At 40.3% G+C, this 21298-nt stretch overlaps 1 protein-coding gene across 6 annotated transcripts in view; it reads right to left on the bottom strand.

The window, feature by feature from the left end:
• wu:fj29h11 (protein NO VEIN) overlaps positions 1 to 21298 on the bottom strand; it is a 43773-nt gene that overhangs the window by 21571 nt on the left and 904 nt on the right. For 3 of the 6 annotated variants that reach the window (XM_014334033.2, XM_014334032.2, XM_042221651.1), the window contains 25 exons: positions 16604 to 17421; positions 14979 to 15168; positions 14526 to 14884; positions 13948 to 14067; positions 13671 to 13868; positions 13382 to 13522; positions 12601 to 12861; positions 10567 to 10747; positions 10295 to 10461; positions 10038 to 10178; positions 9775 to 9953; positions 9068 to 9240; positions 7497 to 7721; positions 7295 to 7404; positions 6551 to 6766; positions 4815 to 4941; positions 4480 to 4699; positions 4231 to 4378; positions 3414 to 3591; positions 3104 to 3281; positions 2361 to 2487; positions 2131 to 2250; positions 1435 to 1585; positions 1233 to 1345; positions 554 to 704 (listed from right to left, as the gene is read on the bottom strand). In XM_014334033.2, coding sequence (XP_014189519.1) covers positions 554 to 704; positions 1233 to 1345; positions 1435 to 1585; positions 2131 to 2250; positions 2361 to 2487; positions 3104 to 3281; positions 3414 to 3591; positions 4231 to 4378; positions 4480 to 4699; positions 4815 to 4941; positions 6551 to 6766; positions 7295 to 7404; positions 7497 to 7721; positions 9068 to 9240; positions 9775 to 9953; positions 10038 to 10178; positions 10295 to 10461; positions 10567 to 10747; positions 12601 to 12861; positions 13382 to 13522; positions 13671 to 13868; positions 13948 to 14067; positions 14526 to 14884; positions 14979 to 15168; positions 16604 to 17410 — 4981 coding nt within the window. In that variant the 5' untranslated portion in view covers positions 17411 to 17421. Of the gene's footprint in view, positions 1 to 553; positions 705 to 1232; positions 1346 to 1434; positions 1586 to 2130; positions 2251 to 2360; positions 2488 to 3103; positions 3282 to 3413; positions 3592 to 4230; positions 4379 to 4479; positions 4700 to 4814; positions 4942 to 6550; positions 6767 to 7294; positions 7405 to 7496; positions 7722 to 9067; positions 9241 to 9774; positions 9954 to 10037; positions 10179 to 10294; positions 10462 to 10566; positions 10748 to 12600; positions 12862 to 13381; positions 13523 to 13670; positions 13869 to 13947; positions 14068 to 14525; positions 14885 to 14978; positions 15169 to 16603; positions 17422 to 20103; positions 21280 to 21298 lie in introns of those variants that run through there. The other 3 variants (XM_042221652.1, XM_014334034.2, XM_042221653.1) reach the window with 3 other exon arrangements.

Genomic DNA, 21298 nt, shown 5'->3' with positions numbered 1-21298 from the left:
AGTTTATTATCTCTTGCAAATATTTTATAAAAGCTTGTAGCTAACGAGCTGACAGATGTTCTGGATAAATGCAGTATTGGGGTGATCCAGTCTGGCTTTTGCATTGCTCATCTTACTAAAACAGCTCCTCTTTAAAGTGACACTTTGACCTAAACTCGTAAAAAACTAAATTCTGACCACCAGGTTTTGTCGATAGCCTGAGATACTGGGTTCGGGCTTTGGTTGATTGATTCTCCTCATATCTGCCTGAATGATCCTTTTCTGTGTCCTGTTCCACTTCTCTTGCCTACAGTGTGCCGCAGGGTTCCATTTTGGGGACCTTATTGTTTATGTTAGATCTGCTCCCTCTTTAGGACACTCTGAGGTTATTTCTTGTTCCTTTTGACTCAGCTTTAACTTTAAATGAAGTGAAATCTTTGGTTCATTTGAGCTTTTTTCATTCAAGAAATATTCCCAAATTGAGTTAATCTGTATCACACTCTGCATTAGAAATTGTTGGTCTTGCTTTCATTTTTCACATCTAGTTTTAGTTTTTAGTTTAGTTTTATAATACCTGAACTGAGAGTAGGCAGGAAGGATTTGCCCTTGAGCAGCTGAATGATCTGCCCGGCAACAGGCTTGAAGAAGTCCAAAACCTCGTCAGACAGGGGGATAAACTGAAGGAACTGGCACAGGCCCTTCAGTCCCTTGAACTCTGGGTGATTCTGGAACAACGAGAGGATGGAATATGACATAAAAGAAAAAGCTCTCTTCAGACGGAGACACAACCAAGATCTAATATTAGCCTAATAATACTTTATGTTCTAGACTTTTTCTTTAGTTACCTCAGCTACAATAAGAACCAAGCCTTTATTGGAAATAGACAGACCTGTAATTTCCTGGTACATACCAAATCTGCATATTATCAGATTTCATAAACTTCAGTGCTCAGAATTTATTTTACACAGTAATGTATCAAATATGCAGTTTCAACGCTCTCTTCTAATAGAATGATTTAATGTATCTGCCAATAATTTCTGGTTAGTATGACTGAGCAAATTTTCAAATTTTATCCTCCTGCCCAGATACGTCACAGTAAACGATCCTTAAATCATATTTTCTAAATCAACTTGCATATTAGTTTCGAATGATTTCATACTGCAACATAATGTGCATACACATTTCATACACATGTATCATATAATATTGCACTTTCTTGGTTATTGTTCTCTATTTCTGCAGCTATGTCTTACAGTGAAGACATCCATGGCCTGGAGGAAGAGCTGTGCTATTTCAGACCGGAGCCACTGGTTCCAGGAGCTGTCTCTGTCAACATCTTCACGAGAAGAAGGGATGTCAAAATCACCTAAACAAGAAACGGACATCAGTTATTGACTGCACTTGTTCTTCACCCAACGGCGCCCGTGAATAAACTGCTCTCATCGCCACTCTCACCTTGGATGATAAAACGGAAGCCAAAACTGCGAAGGGGCAGGTAAGCAAACACGGGCTGCTTCTGAGGCTGGCACACAATGTTACTTCCTGTGGAGTCGCTGCCAAGCTGGAAAGCCAGAGCGAGCTCGGTCGACTCTACATCCTCTTTGATCTGAAGGAGGCACAAATCAATGTCACAACAGAGCCAACAACTTGCTAACAGGCTGACTTCTTGCACAAATGGGTTTGCAAAAAGTGAGGCCACTGGAAAAAAAGAGAAGAAAATCAAGAGCACAGCGTGTCTCAAATAGCCTCTGTCACTCAGCTTTGCTCATTCTCTTACATAACCTAACTGCAGGTAACAGGACGCTGCCTCTGGGAAATAAAAGAAGGAAAACAGCTGAAGGAGTAAGAGCAGGTATTACTGAACCCTTTCAGCCTGACAGATCATTAAAATCAGCTTGGTGGTGTTTGAAAATACTATCCAGTGAATAAGTTTTCATAAAGTCTGATGGAAACCCGAGAAAAGACGTTTGAGGAGCAGAACGATCAACACTCATATTTACAGGAGTACATCAGAGAAATGCAAATCCACAGCAGATTTTATTTATGCCCCAGGAGGGATGGAATATAGGAACAGATGGTTAGCTGTTGTTCTGAAATCCAAATATGATATGTGCGCCTGAAAAGTTGTGGGAGTTAGCTTGTGTGCATCACCTTCTTGGGCTTCAGTGTGGTTTTGACCACTAGCCAGCGCTCGGTACCCTCCGAGTGTTCCACCTCGAGCACATTGTGATTGAGATCTTTACGAGTCATCGTCATGAAACGCTTCTCACTCTGCACATAGACACAATAAATACAGTAGCAACAAGGTGTTTTATTCCTAATCCATTTAGGTGGGTTTATGTGCAAAAACACACATGTGCAAGCGCTTGTTGTTGACTTACCTGATTGTAGATGGTGATGGAGCGTAGTCGATGCAGGAAGAGCAGCAGCGAAGGGTGCACGTCATGAAACAGGTTCCTGGTCTGATGGCTCTCAGTCCGGAGAGGAAGGCTGATCTTAGTGGTCCAGCTGAAAAGAGAAGAAGACAAAAAATTAGACCATGGGTCTAATGTGAGCAGCAGACTGCTAATAAAGTTAAACAGATGTTTTGGCTTCCCCATAACCAAACTAAATTACCTGTATTATAACAATAAACAAGGAATACAACTATTTATACTAGAGTGGGGACATAAACAAAGAGGGTCAGACTCTGACGCAGGGCAAATTATCGTGAGACCACGCTTGCAAAAAGCAGAGGAACGTTTAGCAGCTGACCTACAAACAATGTGCCAATTTATGCACACAGACACAGTCAGCGTTTCAGCGATCCACTGAGAGCCCCACAGATTACAGGGCAACAAATGAGCAGACCTGACCAAGAAGCTGACAATGCAGATGCCGTTTGTTACTTTGGATCTCACAAACATGAAGTATATAGGGAGATGACGGTAAAGATGGGTTTTAGCTGCACTTTGTAGTGTAGTTTATCACAACTGTGTAATATTGAACTCCAAAGTTAAAATAAGAGGTTTGTTTTTCGAAACAGCTCCAAGAAAGGCACTGGTGTAAATACTGAAACTGGTAACAGATCAATTCAATTTAGCTGATCGACTCTCAGGGTACTGGGATCAATAAGTCATCTGACCTGTGCTGATTTATGTCCCTCAGCTGTGGATCCAGAGGCCTCGTATCTTCAGTCCAGTGGGGGAGGATGTATCCCATGGGGCCACAGTTCTTGTCAAAGTGCAAGTGGAAACCATTGGAATGAATCTCAGGACAGTCTGTGACCTTAAACACTGACTTGAAGCCAATGCCCTTCTGTCCTGTACGAAGTAAAACAGGCGAACGTCATTTGTCTATGTGGTTTTAAGTTCTCCAACACTACACACAAAAAATTTAAATTCCTTTACACAGTTGTAACGGTGGAAGAACGAAAGAGGGCCAAATGCAGTTACCAATGTATCCATATTTGTGTTTTCCCTTAGTGCTGCGGCCTACATCACAAATAGCCCGAATGTTCTTCTCCTGGAAGCCGGTTTCATTGTTGAGGACAGTGATACAGTCTCGCTCCACCATAAAAGCCAGCGCTGGAACGACCCCGGACTCTGCCGGGTAACTGTTGTCGTCGGCATTCTGAAAGAAAGGAATACAAAGAGTTCGGAGGAAATTGGACAAAATTCAAATCAAAGTACTAAAGCAAAGAAGTTTCCTTTCATAGAATTTTAGACCCACAATCAAACTGCTGTTTTTTGTTTTACAGATCTTTGAAAACTATTTTTATCCTTCCTGATTTCTTATTTTTTCTTATTTGTCACACTGGCCACGTTTCGGTTCATCAGACAATTTTTAAGATCCACCAAATTTACCAACTCTCAACAGTATTGCTTTAGTTTCCAAACATTAAGCTCATGTCAAAGCATCTCAATCGGATTTAACTCGGGACTTTAACTAGGCAACGCTAAAACCTTCATTTTGGCCTTTTTTAGCCAATCAGAGGTGGACTTGCAGGTGTGTTTCAGATGATTTCCATACTGTATTACCCAAGTGCGACAAGACAAGTGAGGCCTGCACTTCTTTAGAAGTTGTTCTGGGTTTTTATGATCTATAATCTTGATTTAAAAACTGCATATTGTATTAACTCGGGTTATCTTCGTATAATCTTAAAATACGTTTGATGATATGAAACCTGAAAGTGTGACAAATATAAAAAATCTAAGAATTCAGGATGGAGAAACTTCTGGAAGCTTCTGATAAACACGTTCAGATTTCTACCTGAATGAGCTCCAGGACGAAGTGTGTGTCCTTGCTGTAAAGTTCAGTGGAGAGGCGGTCTAAGCTGCGGCCCAGTCGCTCCTGGTGGACCTGCATCAGTTTCTGGCCTTCAGCTGTCAGTTTCACCCCGATGCCAAACTCACTTTTCCTGTCAGAGAGAAAGAGGAGACCAAAAAAGAGTGACAGAGCAGCCACAACCAAATCATGACACTTAAATGGACAGAGCAGTTATGGATAAAGGTGACAAACCTGATGTCTTCAATGACGGCTCTCTGGATTGTGTCCTCGGACTCACAGCTGTCACCCTCCTTTTCATCTCCGTCAGACATTTTGAGCTGTTCCTCGCCCTGGCCTCCTTCAGCGTCGCTGCTGACGTCTGATATCTCTCCGTTAGGCACCGAGGCCAACTCATACAGCTGCTCTTCATCCTCTTCCTCCTCCTCAGCCTCTATGTCTTGCTCATCGTTGACTTAAAGAACACATTTGGTAAAAGATGTCAAAAATGGAAGCAGATTATAATCTTTCGCAGTGTGAAAACAGTAATAAAGTTCAAAATCCTGCAGTGGAGAGCCACTTTCAATCACCTTGGTGTGGGCTGTGGTACAGCTGGGAGGATTCAAAGCTGTTGTCCATGATGTTATCCTCAAGAAAGTCATCTTCACTCATGTTGAGAGCTGACAGACTGCTGCACTCAGAATCTGTCAAATTAGACTGAAGACATAAGAAAGGTAAGAAGAATAAGTTAATAACAGAAATATGCTGCTGAGCAACAGTGTGCAACATTACAACTAGTAGACAACATTGTTGAGCATTTCTTCACATTTCTGTATTTTTACTGCTTTGTACTTTCCACACAATTCAAATAATTAATTAATAAATTTACTGTGCTGTCACTGACCAATCAATCTGATCAATGTGACTTAATGGCACCTCATTGGTTAGCGCTGTTTCCTCACAGCAAAATGGATCTGTGAGGAGCTCCACATTTTTATACTGCATGATTCAAAGTTCAAAATAATCCTTAGTAATTTAATAGTGGGCCTTTGTGTAGCCGTCCAGTTAATCCACTGTCTGAAACAAGCTGATTTCCCTTTAATTGTACATTTTCTAATTACCCTCTGCAGAATTTTAATAAAACCACCAGGAGGCTGCTCACGTGCAAACAGCCAGAGTTGCGTGCCTAAAATGACTTGCATCGGGAATATCACTGAAATCTACGAACAAGTATTTGGGCCGTGTTAAGAAAAAAAATTATTATCGACCTTTTTGAGAATAAGGTCGAAATTGTATTTCGAAAAAAAAAAAAAAGTAGAAATGTGGAGATTACAGTTGTTGTCTCAAAACAAACTGCCACAGCTGCCCTGGGAGTGAAATCAAACTTCAGAATCATTTTCAGTAACAAGGAAGGAAATGATTTCTCTTCAGAACGTAAACATATTGTGTGATGAGAATAAGGATGTAGAAAAACAGAAAAACACACGAATGTGGGAGAGTGGATTTGTACAAAATGAACAGCCCGGTAATGGACAGATGCAGTTATGATAGTTATGGATGTGCAACCAAGACGATGTATGTTGTATCACAAGTTGGCTGATCAGTTTGTTTAACAGTGCATTTTGTAGAGGGTTATATGTAGATGCAGTAATCTCCACATTTCAACCTTTTTCTCTAAATACATTTTAGTGTTTAATCTGGAATTTCAAATTAATTTTGAAAATGATTAACAATATTTTTTTTTCTTGATGTGACTCTGTCCTAGAAATCATACAAGAGTCAAGAGTGGAGAAAAAATGTCTAGAAATCCAGGTTTTTGGCTCACGGGACCTATTTTATATACATTCTATTCAAACGTTAGCTATCCAGCAGTTTACATCTGCCCTTTAAGAAGTCTCTGATGCAGAAGAAAATATAGATATCTTCTATATCTAGTGATAATAAGTCTCAATTCTGAACCTCAAGAGTTCCTTTTGCGCAATAAAAATGTTTAAACAATGCTGCTTTGTCGTGGCAGCAGGGCTTTGGCATTATACCCTTAAAAAAAGCAGACTTTCCACTAGAACCAGTTCTTATATGTTGCTTTTTTCCCCTTTTTTCTGTTTTTCTCTTACTATTACTGCTTACTTTACAACTCAGCTATCATATACCGCATGCCATTTTTTATGTTATTTGAGCAGCAGTGAGATTCCAGTATACTCTAAATACATAGTCCATAACTTTGTGGATTGATGTTGTGCTGATATATGTCACTGACAAAAAGGACTCTTCAATTCCAGTGTAATATATAAGCTACATTTATAGATTCCCTCGCTTGTGTTCTGACCTTGGCTTGGTCCACAGGTGCTGAGTATGTGTTACAGCTCTGGCTTTGAGGTGGGTTCAGCTTTTTCTCGTAGTCTTTGATCCAGTCTGGGATGCCTAGAAGGATGCCCAAACGATGCAGACAGTTCATGTACCTCGGCTCCGACTGAGCCACGGTCATCAGGACCCGTTTAGATTTGGCCTGGCCCAGGACACGGGAGAAGGGCTCCAAAAACACCTGGAAGAACATAAATGCCAGAATTTTAAATGCACATGACCGTGATGTTTGATTACACATATTTGTTATGTACATTGTATTGTACAAATTGTTGCAAAGCAAAAGGAGACAAGATGTTGCAGACAACTTGAGAGAGCTTTAGCTCTGAGATGTCCAACAAGCCATCTAAGTCTGTGGTTGGCATGACAACTGAATAACAGCCTCCTCTTCAGCGATTTAGCTGAACAAACTAAATTCAGAGGCTAAAGCTGCCCACTCATGTGTTCCAGGACACACTGAAATGTTGTCGCATGTTCCCTTTTTGTTGGTTGAAAGCTGTTTACTGGAATCATCAACACATAGTGCCAGCATCGATGTCCAATAACACTAAATATGATCAAGGGTTTGTTGTTTGTTGTGCCAAAGAGCACAAACTAATCAAAACATCAACTAGATTTCAGTTGGATATAAATATACAACATATCAGATGTTGAATTTCTAGCCTTCTGCAGAAGACATGAGATGCATTTTTCAGCATCCACTCCTGACCTGCAGCAGAAGAGCCTGACAGGTTCTGGTGGGGATTCGTGTGAGACACTCCAAGAGGAACTTGGCAACTTTGTCGTAACATGACACATCCTCCTCAGCCATGGACAAATCTAAACGACACAAATTCTGTTAGTCCAGTTGTGCTTTACTCTTTTCTATGGAGCACCATGATTTTCCATCATCTATCCTGTTAAATACCTACCTTCTTTAGCCACAGCTGCTGCCAGAGAGCTTTGCATGTGGTTGCTCAGGAGGGCTATGGGAGCATTAACTATTCCGTCAGCTACCACCATGGACACAAGGTGGCCAGCTGTGCCCACAGGATCGAGGGCCGTAGTGGCACTAGAGAAGTGCTTGTCTCCTGTGTCTGTGGTGACCCTAAACAGCACACCGGGGGTGACCTCTAATGCTGCTAGGCCCGTATTACCTGTGCAGTAAGTAAAACATGAAATCACCCATTAGTTGTTGATGCCTTTGTATTGCTGCTAATTGCTCAAGAGGACACATCAAATTTAATTATCACAGCCTGAATACCCAAATGATGCAGACAGCTTATGTGTCTCGGTATGGAAGAAGATTACGGCAACTAGGAAAAATACAAGTGGGCACGTCTTCTTTTTCTTTTCCGCAATCAACTTCTGTTGTTTTTAATTCAAATTCTGAATTATTTTTTTCTCAGAATTCTGACTTTAATCTGCGAATTCTGAAATAGTTTTTTGTTTGAAATTCAGCTTTTATTCAACTTATATTTTTTTCATTCAACTTCTCTTCTGTGTTTTTCAACTTCTGTTGTTTTTATTCAGCTTCTGGTTTTGCAAAGTCCTTGTTAATTTGGTAAATACTTTATCACAGCTGTTCCGATGAGGCTGTAACGGACGTGCTTATTGAGACTTTGGATGTCTGAATGAATGTGTCAATTGCTTTCATAATGTTCTGTGTTTTTATTCTAATATCCATACTGATCTCTGGAATTTATTCTCCATATAATAACACTACAAATGTCTAATAAAAATTAACAACTGACTAAACTACAATTAAACATCTTCAAAAGCTAAAGTGGAAAAACCAAACCAAAAGGTGAAAGGATAAATGTTTCTCTGTGCAATGTGAGACACAGTGGTGATCATCCTTTCCTTTAATGTTAAAACTTAGAATATGCAAACTAAGGCCTTCAACAAATAAGGTTATATTTATCTTAGTAAGAGCTTGCAGGAGCTCAAAGTGCAGGACCCAACTGCAGCACAGCCGTAAACGTGGGAGCAGCTGTGTGTGGCACTGCTGCAGTTTTCAGCTACACTTCTTGTTGCAGTCACAGCAGTGCTCACTCTGTGTCTTCCACATTTATTTTACAGTATATAACTTAATCTAATCATCTGTTTATTTTACAGTGTGTAGTCATGTTTATGTTGAAATGAGTGCACTGGTACGGTTAGTTACGTCTCACCTTGTATCGACTGCCCTCTTGTGGACTTAATGTGATAATCAAACATGATTTCTACACACGTTTGGCACTTTTTGACAGCAGAAACAAACATTTTTTATTTATATCTTTAAATCGAAACAAGGCTTTGTTTGTGCTTAATTAGCTGAACTGAATGGCCGAAGGTAAAAATAATGCACTCTATATTACCAAGGATTCATTCTGGATGAGCTGTAGCTCAGCAAGTATGACCTGCTATATTTCCTGAGCTACAGCCACCCCATACATCACATTTAGTTGAGTTTAAAAAGTCTAAAAATGGTCATGTTCAAAGCAATATGCCTCGTGCCTACCTGCATTTTTTTCAATGAATTCCTTGAGGGAGCCGTGAAGGGGTTTAAAGATCAGCTCCCACTGGCTCCACTCACTTAAATCCTCCAGCAGAGGGCAGGAGAGCAAGCTGGCCAGGGCCTGGTCCTTGGACATTTCACCAAGCCGACCCACTGACTCAAATCCACCTTCAGCACTGTTCATGGATGTGAAAGACAGAAGGATAAAGGCAACTGACATGAAAACTGGACCTGTGAAATGATGGGGAGTTTATCTTTAAGTCATTCATCCTCCCATAAGGTTTTCTCATTTTAAAGGGGACCTAGCATGCTCACTACCAGCTCTACATATTTATTGTTGGACTCTACATGTCCAGGCAGAGCGGCTTTGTTTGATTCAGAGTTCATAGCAATCCTTATTTATCTTAATACTAAGCCTTGGTACAGTGTGTCTGAATCAAGCCATTTCACCATGTCTCCATTTAAGGCTGCTGTCCCTTTTAGCTAACCTCTTCTAATTAGCTTCTCCTCACAAACAGAAGGTTTGAACAGCAGGTGGGTGGAGCCTCTCACTGACACACCGTGCCAGAAGTAGAAAAAACAAACAAAGCCTGAGTTTTTGCCTCCACCACTCTTACAGATATACAATAAACATAAGGAAAAGCATAACATTACAAATCCTTCCCATATACTGAGGTGCATTTCTGTCTGTCTGGTGATAGGCTTCTAACCTTGATTTGCCTTGTTTAGCAAACAGGGCTGATTCATAGCAGACTGGGCTCAGTCCTCCTCCACCCAGTGCTTTTTGGCGTTGGACCAGGTCAGCCAGTCTGTGCAGAGGACCATGCCCCAAGTCACGACTGTCCCGGACCCCATAGTGAGACCTCAGTGCTGACTCAATGTAGGAGAGCTGAGGAAACACAGTTGCAGTGTAGTTTTAGAACATCTACTGTGAAAAAAGGTTGCTGTATCTGTGTCTGTTTTTATGACTCACTTCATCTGGATCGGTGGAGGCTACGTCGCCGCACTGTTTGATGAACTCAAAAACATCTTGTTTGGAGGGTCTGAAGCCACTGCCGGCTCGCTCCATGCTGCTGCCCAGAATCAAGGTGGACCCCACTGTGTCCTGCAGCAGCTGCACACAACCAACTTGTTATCTCCTTATTATGACCGCAAATTCTTTTGCTTTGTTAATTTGGTCCCATACCTGCGATTTGCAGAGTTAAAGTAAATCAAAAATGAGAGAACTACCTGAATGTTGTTCACCAAAAACTCCAGGAAGCTGCCTTTCTCTAAAGACAGGAAGTCTTTCACGTGGAAGTGTTCAGACAGTTTTTTCTCCAAGGAAGCAATGTGTGCCAAAGTGATAGCGGAGTTCTGAGCAGCCAGTTTGTCCCTTAGATACTGCTTCACTTTGGCTGAGAAATAGAGAGCAGAAATGTGCATTTGCCATTTAAAAATATAACAGATTCATGTTTAGGATAGGATAAGCTAATATATGTGTAACATCTTGCGTTAGAAACCTTCGCTTGGGAGAGATTTGGTGGATTTGTCCTCTGGTTTAGTTTTTTCTGTGGGTTTGGAGGTCTTGTCTTTGGGCACTAGGTCGTGTGGAACAGCCAGGGATCCCCCACAGATGGCCAGCTGAAACAGAGCTGTTTCTAGCCGATTACCTGACACCTGCAGCAGGAAGTTCTGGACGTGCTGCATCAGAAAACAAATACAGCTTTGTGTCAGAGACGTCCCATGAGCGCAGAAATAAAACAGGCACACCTAGCTTCTCTGTTGCTTCTCTCTCTGCTCAGAGCAAACGCAGACTTCAATCTCGTATGTGCCATTACTGTGTGTGGAGGCTGTTTATTATATCTAAGAACTGACTCTGAAAAAAACAAACAAACTAGAAAATCTTTTCCAAAAGTCTAGTTTTTCTGATAAATGTGGACGGTGTGAAATCTGAAACCTGCTTTGCTATTACCTGCCAATTTGGACTAACACATTTCCAGCACAGTCTTGTCTTTGTTTTTGTTTTTCACTTGTCTGTTCTGGGGCAGAATGTGAGGTCTCGCTTGGTTTACAGCAAATATAATAGAAACACAGGCATAGTTTGGGCACTGATGCTCAATGTAAGAATTGGTGTGTGTTTACTTTGAGTAACAATCCCACAACTCTGTGTTTTTTCCATTCGTCTTTTCATATACAAGAGGTGAAAACCACCTTTTCCATGGAGTATGTGTCACTGATAATTCCTGTAAAATGATCCACAGTAGGTTGGTTTCTCTGATGAAAACCGGCAAAAGCTGTTTTACATGCAACCAAAATTCTTTAGGAGGCGTGCATCACCATTCAGATTGGGCCACATTTGTATAGGCTTTACATTTGTAAAGCCACAGCGCATAATTACTATATATAGACAGCACTGCAGGCCAGTTGGCCAGTCTTTTACAGGCCTCATGTATTATCTTACTGGTCTGCAGAAAAAACAAAACATCTACTAGTATTTTAAGTACTTTAGATGCCATCTTAATTTATAATCAAACAGCATTACTAATTACTATACTTCTATCTTATATGAATAATCCAAATCTGTAAATTAAATAGAAACTACATTTTTAAAATAACAAAATAATAGATCAGTAATAGAAAGAGAGGGGAATAGGTGCTCTCAGCAGGCAGCAAAGTGCACCTTCATATGTCATGTTATGTTTTTGAGTTTATGGACTTTTGTTTTGTTGGTGTAACTTTTTTTGGGCATTTATTCAATGGTAGAGCAGTTAAGAGAGACAGAGAAATGGGGAAAAGACACACAGCAAAGGGCCCCGGGTCAGAAGCAGGGCACACCCCGGACAGGTCACCAGCCTGTTGCAGGTCTTCTTCATGTATTTAGTCTCTAGTTCCTGGTTGTACTTGGGTTTAGTTCTACTCTTAGTGATTGTTTTTTCTTCCTCGTGTGTCACTTCCCCTGTATTGTTCATTTGTGCATCTGTGTTTCCCTGTTCAGTTATCACTGCTCACTTCCTGTTTGATTTTGATAGATATTTGCTCCCTGTGCCTTGCTTTTAGTTTTATCTTCCAGTCTCTTGTATGTATGGACCGAGCTGGGATGTATCGTATAGACATACTAGAGACAGCTTTCATTTCTATTTGTTCTTAATACAAAACAGTGTTGGCCGCTTACTTTTCTTCATGTTTGAGCTTGTTGAACAGGAGTTTTTGTCATCACATAATATTATCCTGACTATATGAAGAAAACAAAACAACACTACTTGCTAGTGAGCATTCACCTCAGCCAGTTGGATTCACAGGTAACATATAAAAATAAACATATAAACCACTTCTTACTAGTTATGTGCCGTCAGTCACATAACTCAAGTTACAGCCCTGCTATAACTCATTCACACCTAAATGCTTTAGTCTAGCTATTAAAGTTGTAACCAACTAACACACGCTCTCACTCAAACTTTGATGGATGCTTTAGCGTCATTCTGTGACCCTCTTACTGGCGAATGACCCAGTCCAGATTCAGTAACACAAGACATCTGTCAGTGTGTGACACCCACCTTGGCCATCCTGGGGCTGAACACCTCCCCTGCATTTGTAAAGACCGCCAGCACGACCTCGGCCGCTGTCATTGAGGCATACTTCTTTGAGAGATCCGAGCTGCCCGCAGAGGAGAAGGAAGCTGCTCCTTTCAGCGGCTCCAAGATGCTCTTTTTGAGTTTCCTCAGCCGCTCGTATATCTCCTCCTCCAGCTCTTTCTGAATCACCTCCCTGGCATGCTCCAAGATGGTGTGCTCGTTACGGCCTACCTTCGAGATTGTCTAGAGTAGACAAATGTGTTTGTGTTTAATATGAGAATAATGGCAAAGTATAGCAGGTTAATCTTTACCCAAAATACAAGTGAAGTCGTTTTTTTTGTTATAAGTTCACCCAATGAGATTTCCACACATCTCTCTGTTTGTCATAGTTAACACTTAACAACGCATGGACAGTGGGGTTCACAGAGAAGAAATCACAGCATTATTCATTAAATTTAGCAGTTACTTGAAACTACCTTCAGGAAAAGAAATAATCAGTGTGGTCCCAAGCGGACACAGACCACAGCCGGAAGCAGAATAAAACAATAATTCATGCTGGCACTTTAACTCGATCCCAAGCCTCCCTGTATGTTTGCCAAGAAGGTTCATCTGGGAGGATACCCAGGCTGTGTGGAGTGTGGCTGTGGATGCACATGCAGCTTGTGTAACCATAATATGTCCCAGCAAATATGTCCCAAACCTCTGCTGATCATAACTCATCAGTAAACCGTCCTGGAATGTAGCAGAACATTGTGCTTCTTACCGATATGGGCAGGCCAAGACCAGTTATCCTGATGCCCAGCTCGTATGGAGAGTCACAGTTATAGTGGTCAGCCAGATGCTTCATAAACTCAGCCAGGTCCACTTTTACCTTCGTCTGCTTCCTCCTAAAAACACGAAGTTGCTAAACAAAAGAATGGAAACGACATATATTTATGACATATACTGTAACTGTAAAACATAATTTAACAACAACAACAACAACAACAAAATAAGCTCTTATAAACATTAAAGCTCAAGTGCAAAACAAAACTGAATCCCTGTGAATGCACCTTTAAGATGTCTACAGTCTCGATCTGGTGGATATCGTCATCTTTCGTGTTGCTGTCAATCTTGAATATGCGGTGAATGAAGGGGAGCTTGCAAAGGGGGCCGAGGTTTAGCTCTTCGTAGCGCTTCTTGTCCTTGAGGCCAGCTAATGACTGGCCCAGCTCATACAGGGTACAGATGGATGTCACTGCTGAGGTGGTCTGGGAGAAAGAGGACAAAATAAAATTCAGTTTGGCAACCTGACAGTGAGAAAACAGGTGAAAACTAATGCGTGCCAACCTCTATGAACATGTTGATCTCTCTAATGAGGTACTGAAGATCTTTTAGAGCTTTAAGAGGCAAGTGCTCCACCCCTCTTGGGTCCAAAGAAGGCACCAGCCTGCATACCCGGGATATCACCTGGAAGCAGGAATGAAAGGCAGTGAGAGGACAACAACAAAATCAAACGCAGCGAGTTAGTCCAAATGTAACAGAGTGAAACATGACTCATTGTGGGAAGCACAAGCCTAGCGCACCCGTAGTGATGGTGCCAAGCCCAGATAAATGGGAAGGGCCAAATCAAATATCCTCTTGGAAACTTTACAGCAGATGAGAAACAAAGATGCAGCTGAAAAACAGCTGGTGATAAACTAAAGGAAAAACAAGACAGAAGAAAACTGCAAGCGAGAAAACTGGCGTAAATAAATATGTGTGTATATCAGGAAGACCAAAGATATTGATGGTAACCTGGGTTAGAAACAGTGTAGTCTGTGAGAATAATTTAATGTTGCATAACAGACTAAATGATTAGGAAAATGATCAAATAGCATATTATGCACAGCTACACAGTAGAAAAAATAAGTATAGTTCGTCCTCACCTTCTTTGTGGTGACCAGCTCTCCATCCCCAGCGATTTCTCGTATGACACTCTCCATCAGAGTGTTGATGGTATCCTGATCCATGTCCCTGTTTCTCCACCTCCCATTGAAGTCCTCCTGGTCTGCTTCCATGGCCTCCACAGCTCGCATATTTTCTCCAAGGAGCTCCCTGAGCTGTGCATGATAACCTTTATTAAAGACAGGGCCACTGCCTTCTCTCGGGCTGGCATCCCTCACTTTGGTCTTCTGCTCTTTGGTCAAACTCCGATCTGCCCCCAGCACTGGAAAATCAGAGGCAGACAGGAAGCTAAGCCCACTGGCCTGTTCCTGTTCTTTTTCAGGTTTAGGACTCTGTGTTGCTGTGGGAGGATAATACAAACTATTTAATTAATATGGACTATTGAGAATCTTTACCTTTTATGCTTGAAATGGAATGTTTTGATGTTTGGCTACCTGCAGCGGTCTGCCACACCCCAGTCTTGGGATGAGTTGTTGGCTGAGACTGAGTGGGGAGCTTCTTGGCTTCCCAGTTGTCGTACAGTGACATGTACTGGGCAAGAGGAAACTTTTCACCAAACTTCTGAGAATAGCAGGTTTGAAGCTGTTCCATTGATGGAGCAGTTAGCTGGTACGTCCCCATCACCTGAAACACATCAATAAACTTTTACACACCAACTGGTTTCCATAGGCAAATACCTGCTATAACACAGTGTACTGCAGAAGCCAAAGTCCAGTTTTAAGAGTACATTGGTAGAAGATGAGTTCATTCAGATACAAGCTTGTAATGCATAAATGGAAAACTCTATTAAGAACTTCCACAAAGCTCTCTGTGTCTGGCAGTTTTTTGCATATTTCAACTGTTTTAATGTAAGACAATCTCACAATACATTGAAGTGAGCAAAGCATGCTTTATGTTTTCACATTCTTAGGTGAGAAAACGACTTACAGATGGCTTCAACCAAATTAAGTAGTGAGAGGGAAAACGAGCTGTCTCTAACTGCATCCTTCTATTTAGTTTACAAGCATGGGTGTGTTCCCACTATCAAATATAACTACATTAATGGGTTTATGGAACTGGATAATGTACTTAAAGCAGTAAAACTGCTGATTGCTGAACTCCTCTATGTCAACGGTTGTGATGTTGCAAAACTGGAAAGGAAGGAACGATCAGCTAACAATATTAGGAAAACTACTGATGGTGATGCCAGTGTTATATATATATTTATTAGGGTTTGTGTATGATCGACTGTTTTCTTCACTATATAAGTAATACTGAGTAATACTGAGTAATATTACGTGTAGTCAGAGGTATGAGGAATGGAAAATGTTGTCAAAATCCAAATGAAATCGAATGCTGCAAATACAAATGCAAAACTCTGCATGGTCAATCTGGGACAACCTTGTCAAAATTTATGTACTAAAAAAAATGTACCGTATACACAGGTAGTGTGAGACATGTTTACGCTAAGTGGACTTTTTAATTCATTTATCCTCCTGCAATGAAAACTCATTACTCTGTAAATTAAAATAACCCCACCAGGAATATTACCCCCCAACCTAAGCATGTCAGGGAACATTTTAGGCCTCTTTTTATATTTTCATCTTCGCGAGCTAACAGAAACGGGACTGAGAACTATCTATAAGAGATGGTAGATGCTCAGCTGCTGACTGTATTCTAGTTTACTGTTTAGGCTAACCAGTAAACACATTTGAAAAAAAGCATTCTTTACTATCTTTACATTAAAAAATTCAGTTTTTTATCTTGTGCTTTTGTTTTATTGTTCTTCATTGTGTCATTGTTCTATTATGTGTTTTATCCTATTATACAGTGTCCTTGGGGGTTTTGAAAGGTGCTTTATATATAAAATGTAGTTTATTATTATTATTATTATTAATAATAAATTATGATTCCTTTAATGTCTGTACCTTTTAACTTAAGAGGCAACTATTAGCCTCAAAAGTATTGCAGATTTTTACTCGTTTAAGATGTCAAGATAGTCAGCATCAAACTGTAAAGATAAAAGATGCCTATATATATATATATCTATATATATATAGTATCAGAGTGCACAGCTAACCTCTAAGATCCTCTGGTAGAGCTGCTCTTGGGACAATTCCTCAGCTGGCTGGGGTACAGTAAGAAGGGGAATAACAGGAACATAATGGGAGGAAGATACGGAAGCAGTGGAAATCAAAGGAGATCCAAGAAGGTTCATTCTTGCCTGAGTGGGAGGAACAATCTGAGGACTGGCATCACGCTGTGGTAGAGTACGAAGGGCAGGGCTACTGCTCCTGATAAGCGAGTCAGGCGTACGTGGTGTTGTAGGTCTGCTGTTCTCTTTAGTCTTCGTGAACATCCCAGCCTGAGGCTGATTGTGAGGCCGGTGACTCTTATGGTACACCACATCCTCCACCACAACCAGATCTTCATTCAAAGAGTCTACCAGGCTGGAAACTGTTTTGAAGTCCATAGAGACTAAGGAGACGTCATGGCTGTATTTCTGTTGATAGGCTGCAGTCAACAACTTCAGAGGGATCCCATCCGGATGTCCTTTCATCATTTTCACAATTCTCTTCAAAGTCTTACATCTTTTTTTCACTTCGGGAGCTGTTGCTGATTCCTTACTTTGAGCTGCAGCTCCACATTTGGCTCCAGCTGTCGCCTGGTTTCCCCCACGATGGTCCCTATGAAACACCAGTTCTTCTTCTAGAACCAGATCCCTCTCCATCGAGGATACCAGGCTGGTCATGGAGTCAAAGCCCAGTTTGGATAAGGTCAAGTTCTTGTGATATGTCTGGCTATAGACGATAGCCAGCTTTTTAAGCGGGATCCCATCAGGGTGCTCCCTGACAATGGACACTAGCTCCGTCCGAACTTTTTCCATCTTGAGTGACACTATCAGGGAGAAAAGAGACCAGGACAATATGATTATCTGCTAGAAATATAGCTTGCTGTATAGTAAGTAAATAAGTAAAACTTTATTTATATAGCACCTTTCTAGATAAAAGACCACAAAGTGCTTCACGCAAGGATAACAAAGTATAAAACAAAACAGACAAGACTTAACAAAATGCAATTCTAAAAAAATGTGCTTTTAGTTGTTTTTTAAAGGAAGCTACTGAGTCCAGAGATCTTAAGCTCAGTGGGAGAGAGTTCCACAGTCTGGAAGCCACCGTGGCTAAAGCTCTGTCTCCCTTAGTTCTCAGCCTTGTATGATGAACGACAAGTAGGCCCTGATTACATGACCTAAGAGACCTGCTAGGGACATGGGGCTGTAGAAGTTCAATGATGTAGGCAGGAGCATGTCGATGAAGAGCTCTATAAGTCAGAACCAGAATCTTGAAATGGACTAAATTCAATGGGGAGCCAGTGCAGCTGTATTAGCAACAGTGTCACATGTGAATACTTAGATGTTTTGGTCAGAAGTCTTGCTGCAACCTTTTGAACCATCTGTAGACGCTCCAAGGAGTTTTTGTTTAAACATGTAAACAGTGAATTACAGTAGTCCAGTCTTGATGAAATGAAAGCACCAATGACAATCTCCAGTTCAGTACGAGATACAATGGGGCTTAGTTTAGAAATGTTTCTTAAGTGAGAAAAGCAGGACCGAAGTTAGTGTTACTGTGTATACTGTGTTTGGCAGTGTACTTAATGTGTTAACCAGCTATTAACCAGTTTCGAAATGGTGGCGCCACTGCTCTAAGTAATCGCTGATAAATTTATTTTTACAGCCAAATGTAAAAATGTCCAACTCATTGAGAGCATGTTCTTCATGTTGTGTGTTTATATTTATACGGTGTTTAAAATTACTTACACATCAAGGTTAGAATCTGTCTCTAACACATACGCCCTGAAAGCTCCAGTGTAAATGTGGCTATAGTCAAATATAATTATATAATTAATTATTATATTATTTTGATGTATATTTCAATGGCTTCTTATGTTCTCCAATACCATGTTTTAGATTGTATGATAAATGAAAATGTAAATAAAGGCAGGTATTTGTTAACCCAGAGAATGACTCAACTTTACATGTTCACATTCCCAGCAGTCAGCTGTTTTATCATAAGGTTACAAAGCCATTGCCAAATACCTGCCTGGCATAACAAGACAGACAGCCAAAACTAACAGTTGCTGCAGATTGCCTGTTGCTGTTGAAGCTGGTGGCTGCCAGCTGATGCATGCATAAGGACGGTGAGAAGGTAATTCATAGGTGAGGTGTCTTTTTACTAAGAAGGGTTTGCTTTACTTTCTAAGATGCGTAGTGTATTTACTCAACACTGTGAGCTACTGTTTTGTTGCTTTGAGCATTTCATTGCATGTCTCGCATGTCTGAACTTAACCGTTAAATACAACAATAAATATTCAACAGTGCGTGATTTAAGCTACAGCCCAAATTTAGCAAAAATTTAGCTTAGTTTGGAAAAAGAAATGCCATAAATTCCTCTTGTGAAATTACGCTGCTGGTGTGAACGGCTGCATTAAGAAGAAGTGATTCCGAAAAAACATTTTTAATAGACCAAATATTCACACAAATTTTACATGTCTGGTGTCTAAAGGTCTTTATTATTTATGATCACACATGATCTGAAATGAAATCTATCACTCCCATCTCTGTAAATATAGATAGATGCTTCCAATTAACAGCACACATACTGTCATTATATTAATGCTGCTATCCTGTATATATTGTACATACTATTGTTTGAGTACTTACGATTGTTTTTTTGTACTTTTTATATTTTACATTTATATTTATTATTGAAACTTGCACCAAGGGAGTGGCACTCCAATTTCGTTGTACTCTGTACAATGACAATAAAGGCTATTCTATTCTATTCTATTCTATTCTATTCTATACAGTTCCACAAGTCTTTGGACAATAAGACTGTTTATAATTTTGCCTCTGAACACAACCACGGTAGATTTGATTTTAATCAACCACCATGGTGTGAATGCAGTGCAGACTTTCAATTTAATTCAAATGATTTAACAAAAGTTAAATTAACTGTTAAGGAATTGCAGCCATTTTTATACATACTCTCCCATTTCCAAGAGGCTGATCGTTAATGACTCTCACACCAGTATTAAAAACACTCCTTTATATTTAAAGTTAAGACGGTTGTTTGTCCAGTTACTTTTGAGCTACTGGCTTTTCTTCTTCAAGGACTTTGTGTCAATGTGTTTTACTTAAATTAAACTAGCGAAATGTGCAGGTTTTAATGCTCAAATGTCCAAGATTAAATTAACACTAAATCAAACTGTTGTGGCTACTAATCCTGTGCACTAGTCAATGTTTTATCACTGGTGGCAAACACTAAATGTGCAGGACTGTGAATAAAATGGCACTAGTTATATCAAAATAGCAATAAGTGAGAACATGTTAACCACAGAAGCAGATTATGTTTTATCCAAAAGAACCACAATGTGTTTGCTGATGACTACCCTTTGTGAGTTTACACTGTTATCATCTCTGAAAACCAAAAGGCTCTATAAACATATAGACTATATAATAGTTATATGTGTGCATAAAATACAGCCAATAGTACAAAAGTGCTTGAATCAGAGCAATCTTACCTGTTCCTTCAAATGATAAGATCTGCACTCATCTCTCCCTGAACAAAGACATGAACCTGAAACATCCTGTTCAAGCTTAAATACTCTCCTCCTCCTCCCTTCCCTTCCACCCAGCTGTGTTTCGTTTCAAGCATGAAGAGAAATGAAACTGAAACCAACAGCCATGCTCATGTATGCATGTATGTCATGTCTCTGTCCTTAATTGCGATGTACCCACACTCACATTTCCAGAAATGGTCAAAGCATTAATGAAGACTGAGAATTTATAAGACAACACAGTGTAAAGTAAGCAAAAGTGTTCTCTGATTGGCCACTGGAAATTGGGGAGAAAACAAAGAGGGCATGAGGCCTTAGGTTTCACATTCCTGGCTTTTGCTTCAGCTGATTTACATCAGCTGTTGGGTAATAAGCCATGTGACATGATTAGGCTCAAAACAATCCATTACACAAGGAAAGGAAACAGAAAGTAATCACAGCTCTGTGTAGTTCTGGATACAAATGTACATACTTGTGCTGTGCATGTAATAATTACATCATAACTAACCAGAATATTTGGCTCGCACTGAAAAACTTACAGCACAGTAAGTTTTGATCTTACTAAACTCTGTCTGTTACATTACTTCCTGTCAACCTGTGGTGATATAATAAGGCGTGGGGAAACAGAAACACACACAAGAAACTTCAGAGGCCTAAGATGTTCCTGCCAGTCACGTTTGGTTGCTCAACTCCTGTGACGTTCAAAACCCTCTTGGACTATAGAGGGGTAGCGCACAGTCCAAAAAAGTAATCAGTTATCTCAGCCACACCGTTTTCATCCAGTGTCTGAAACAAGTTCTTTTAGCTCTCTTTTCCTCACTTGAGATCCCTCACAAACCAACAACACAAACAGCAGGTGTGTCACTGAATATATAGGGGCGATATTACCTTAATGACATCATGCTGAGCAAAGAGCAATAAAAGGTGAAACAGAGCAGTCTGAAACACACAGGGATTACTCGTACATTCACTGACCTCATTATCTGAAACTCTTGATATGTTTAACATGAAATATCAAACTAAGGACAATTAAAACAGCTCCAATTTAACATGAAATATATTGGAAATTAGAGGCTGGATAGCTTTTAATATAGGCAAAAATGCGGGGCTATTTTACTGACACAGAATAGTATTTGTATAGAATATGATAGTATAGAAT

This window comes from Haplochromis burtoni, unplaced genomic scaffold, assembly GCF_018398535.1.
Source record: "Haplochromis burtoni strain Fernald_Lab_line unplaced genomic scaffold, NCSU_Asbu1 Contig_71, whole genome shotgun sequence".
In the NCBI taxonomy this organism is placed as follows: Eukaryota; Metazoa; Chordata; class Actinopteri; order Cichliformes; family Cichlidae; genus Haplochromis; species Haplochromis burtoni.
Note: the sequence above shows the minus strand (reverse complement) of the source record. Positions and strands in the feature narration are given on the sequence as shown.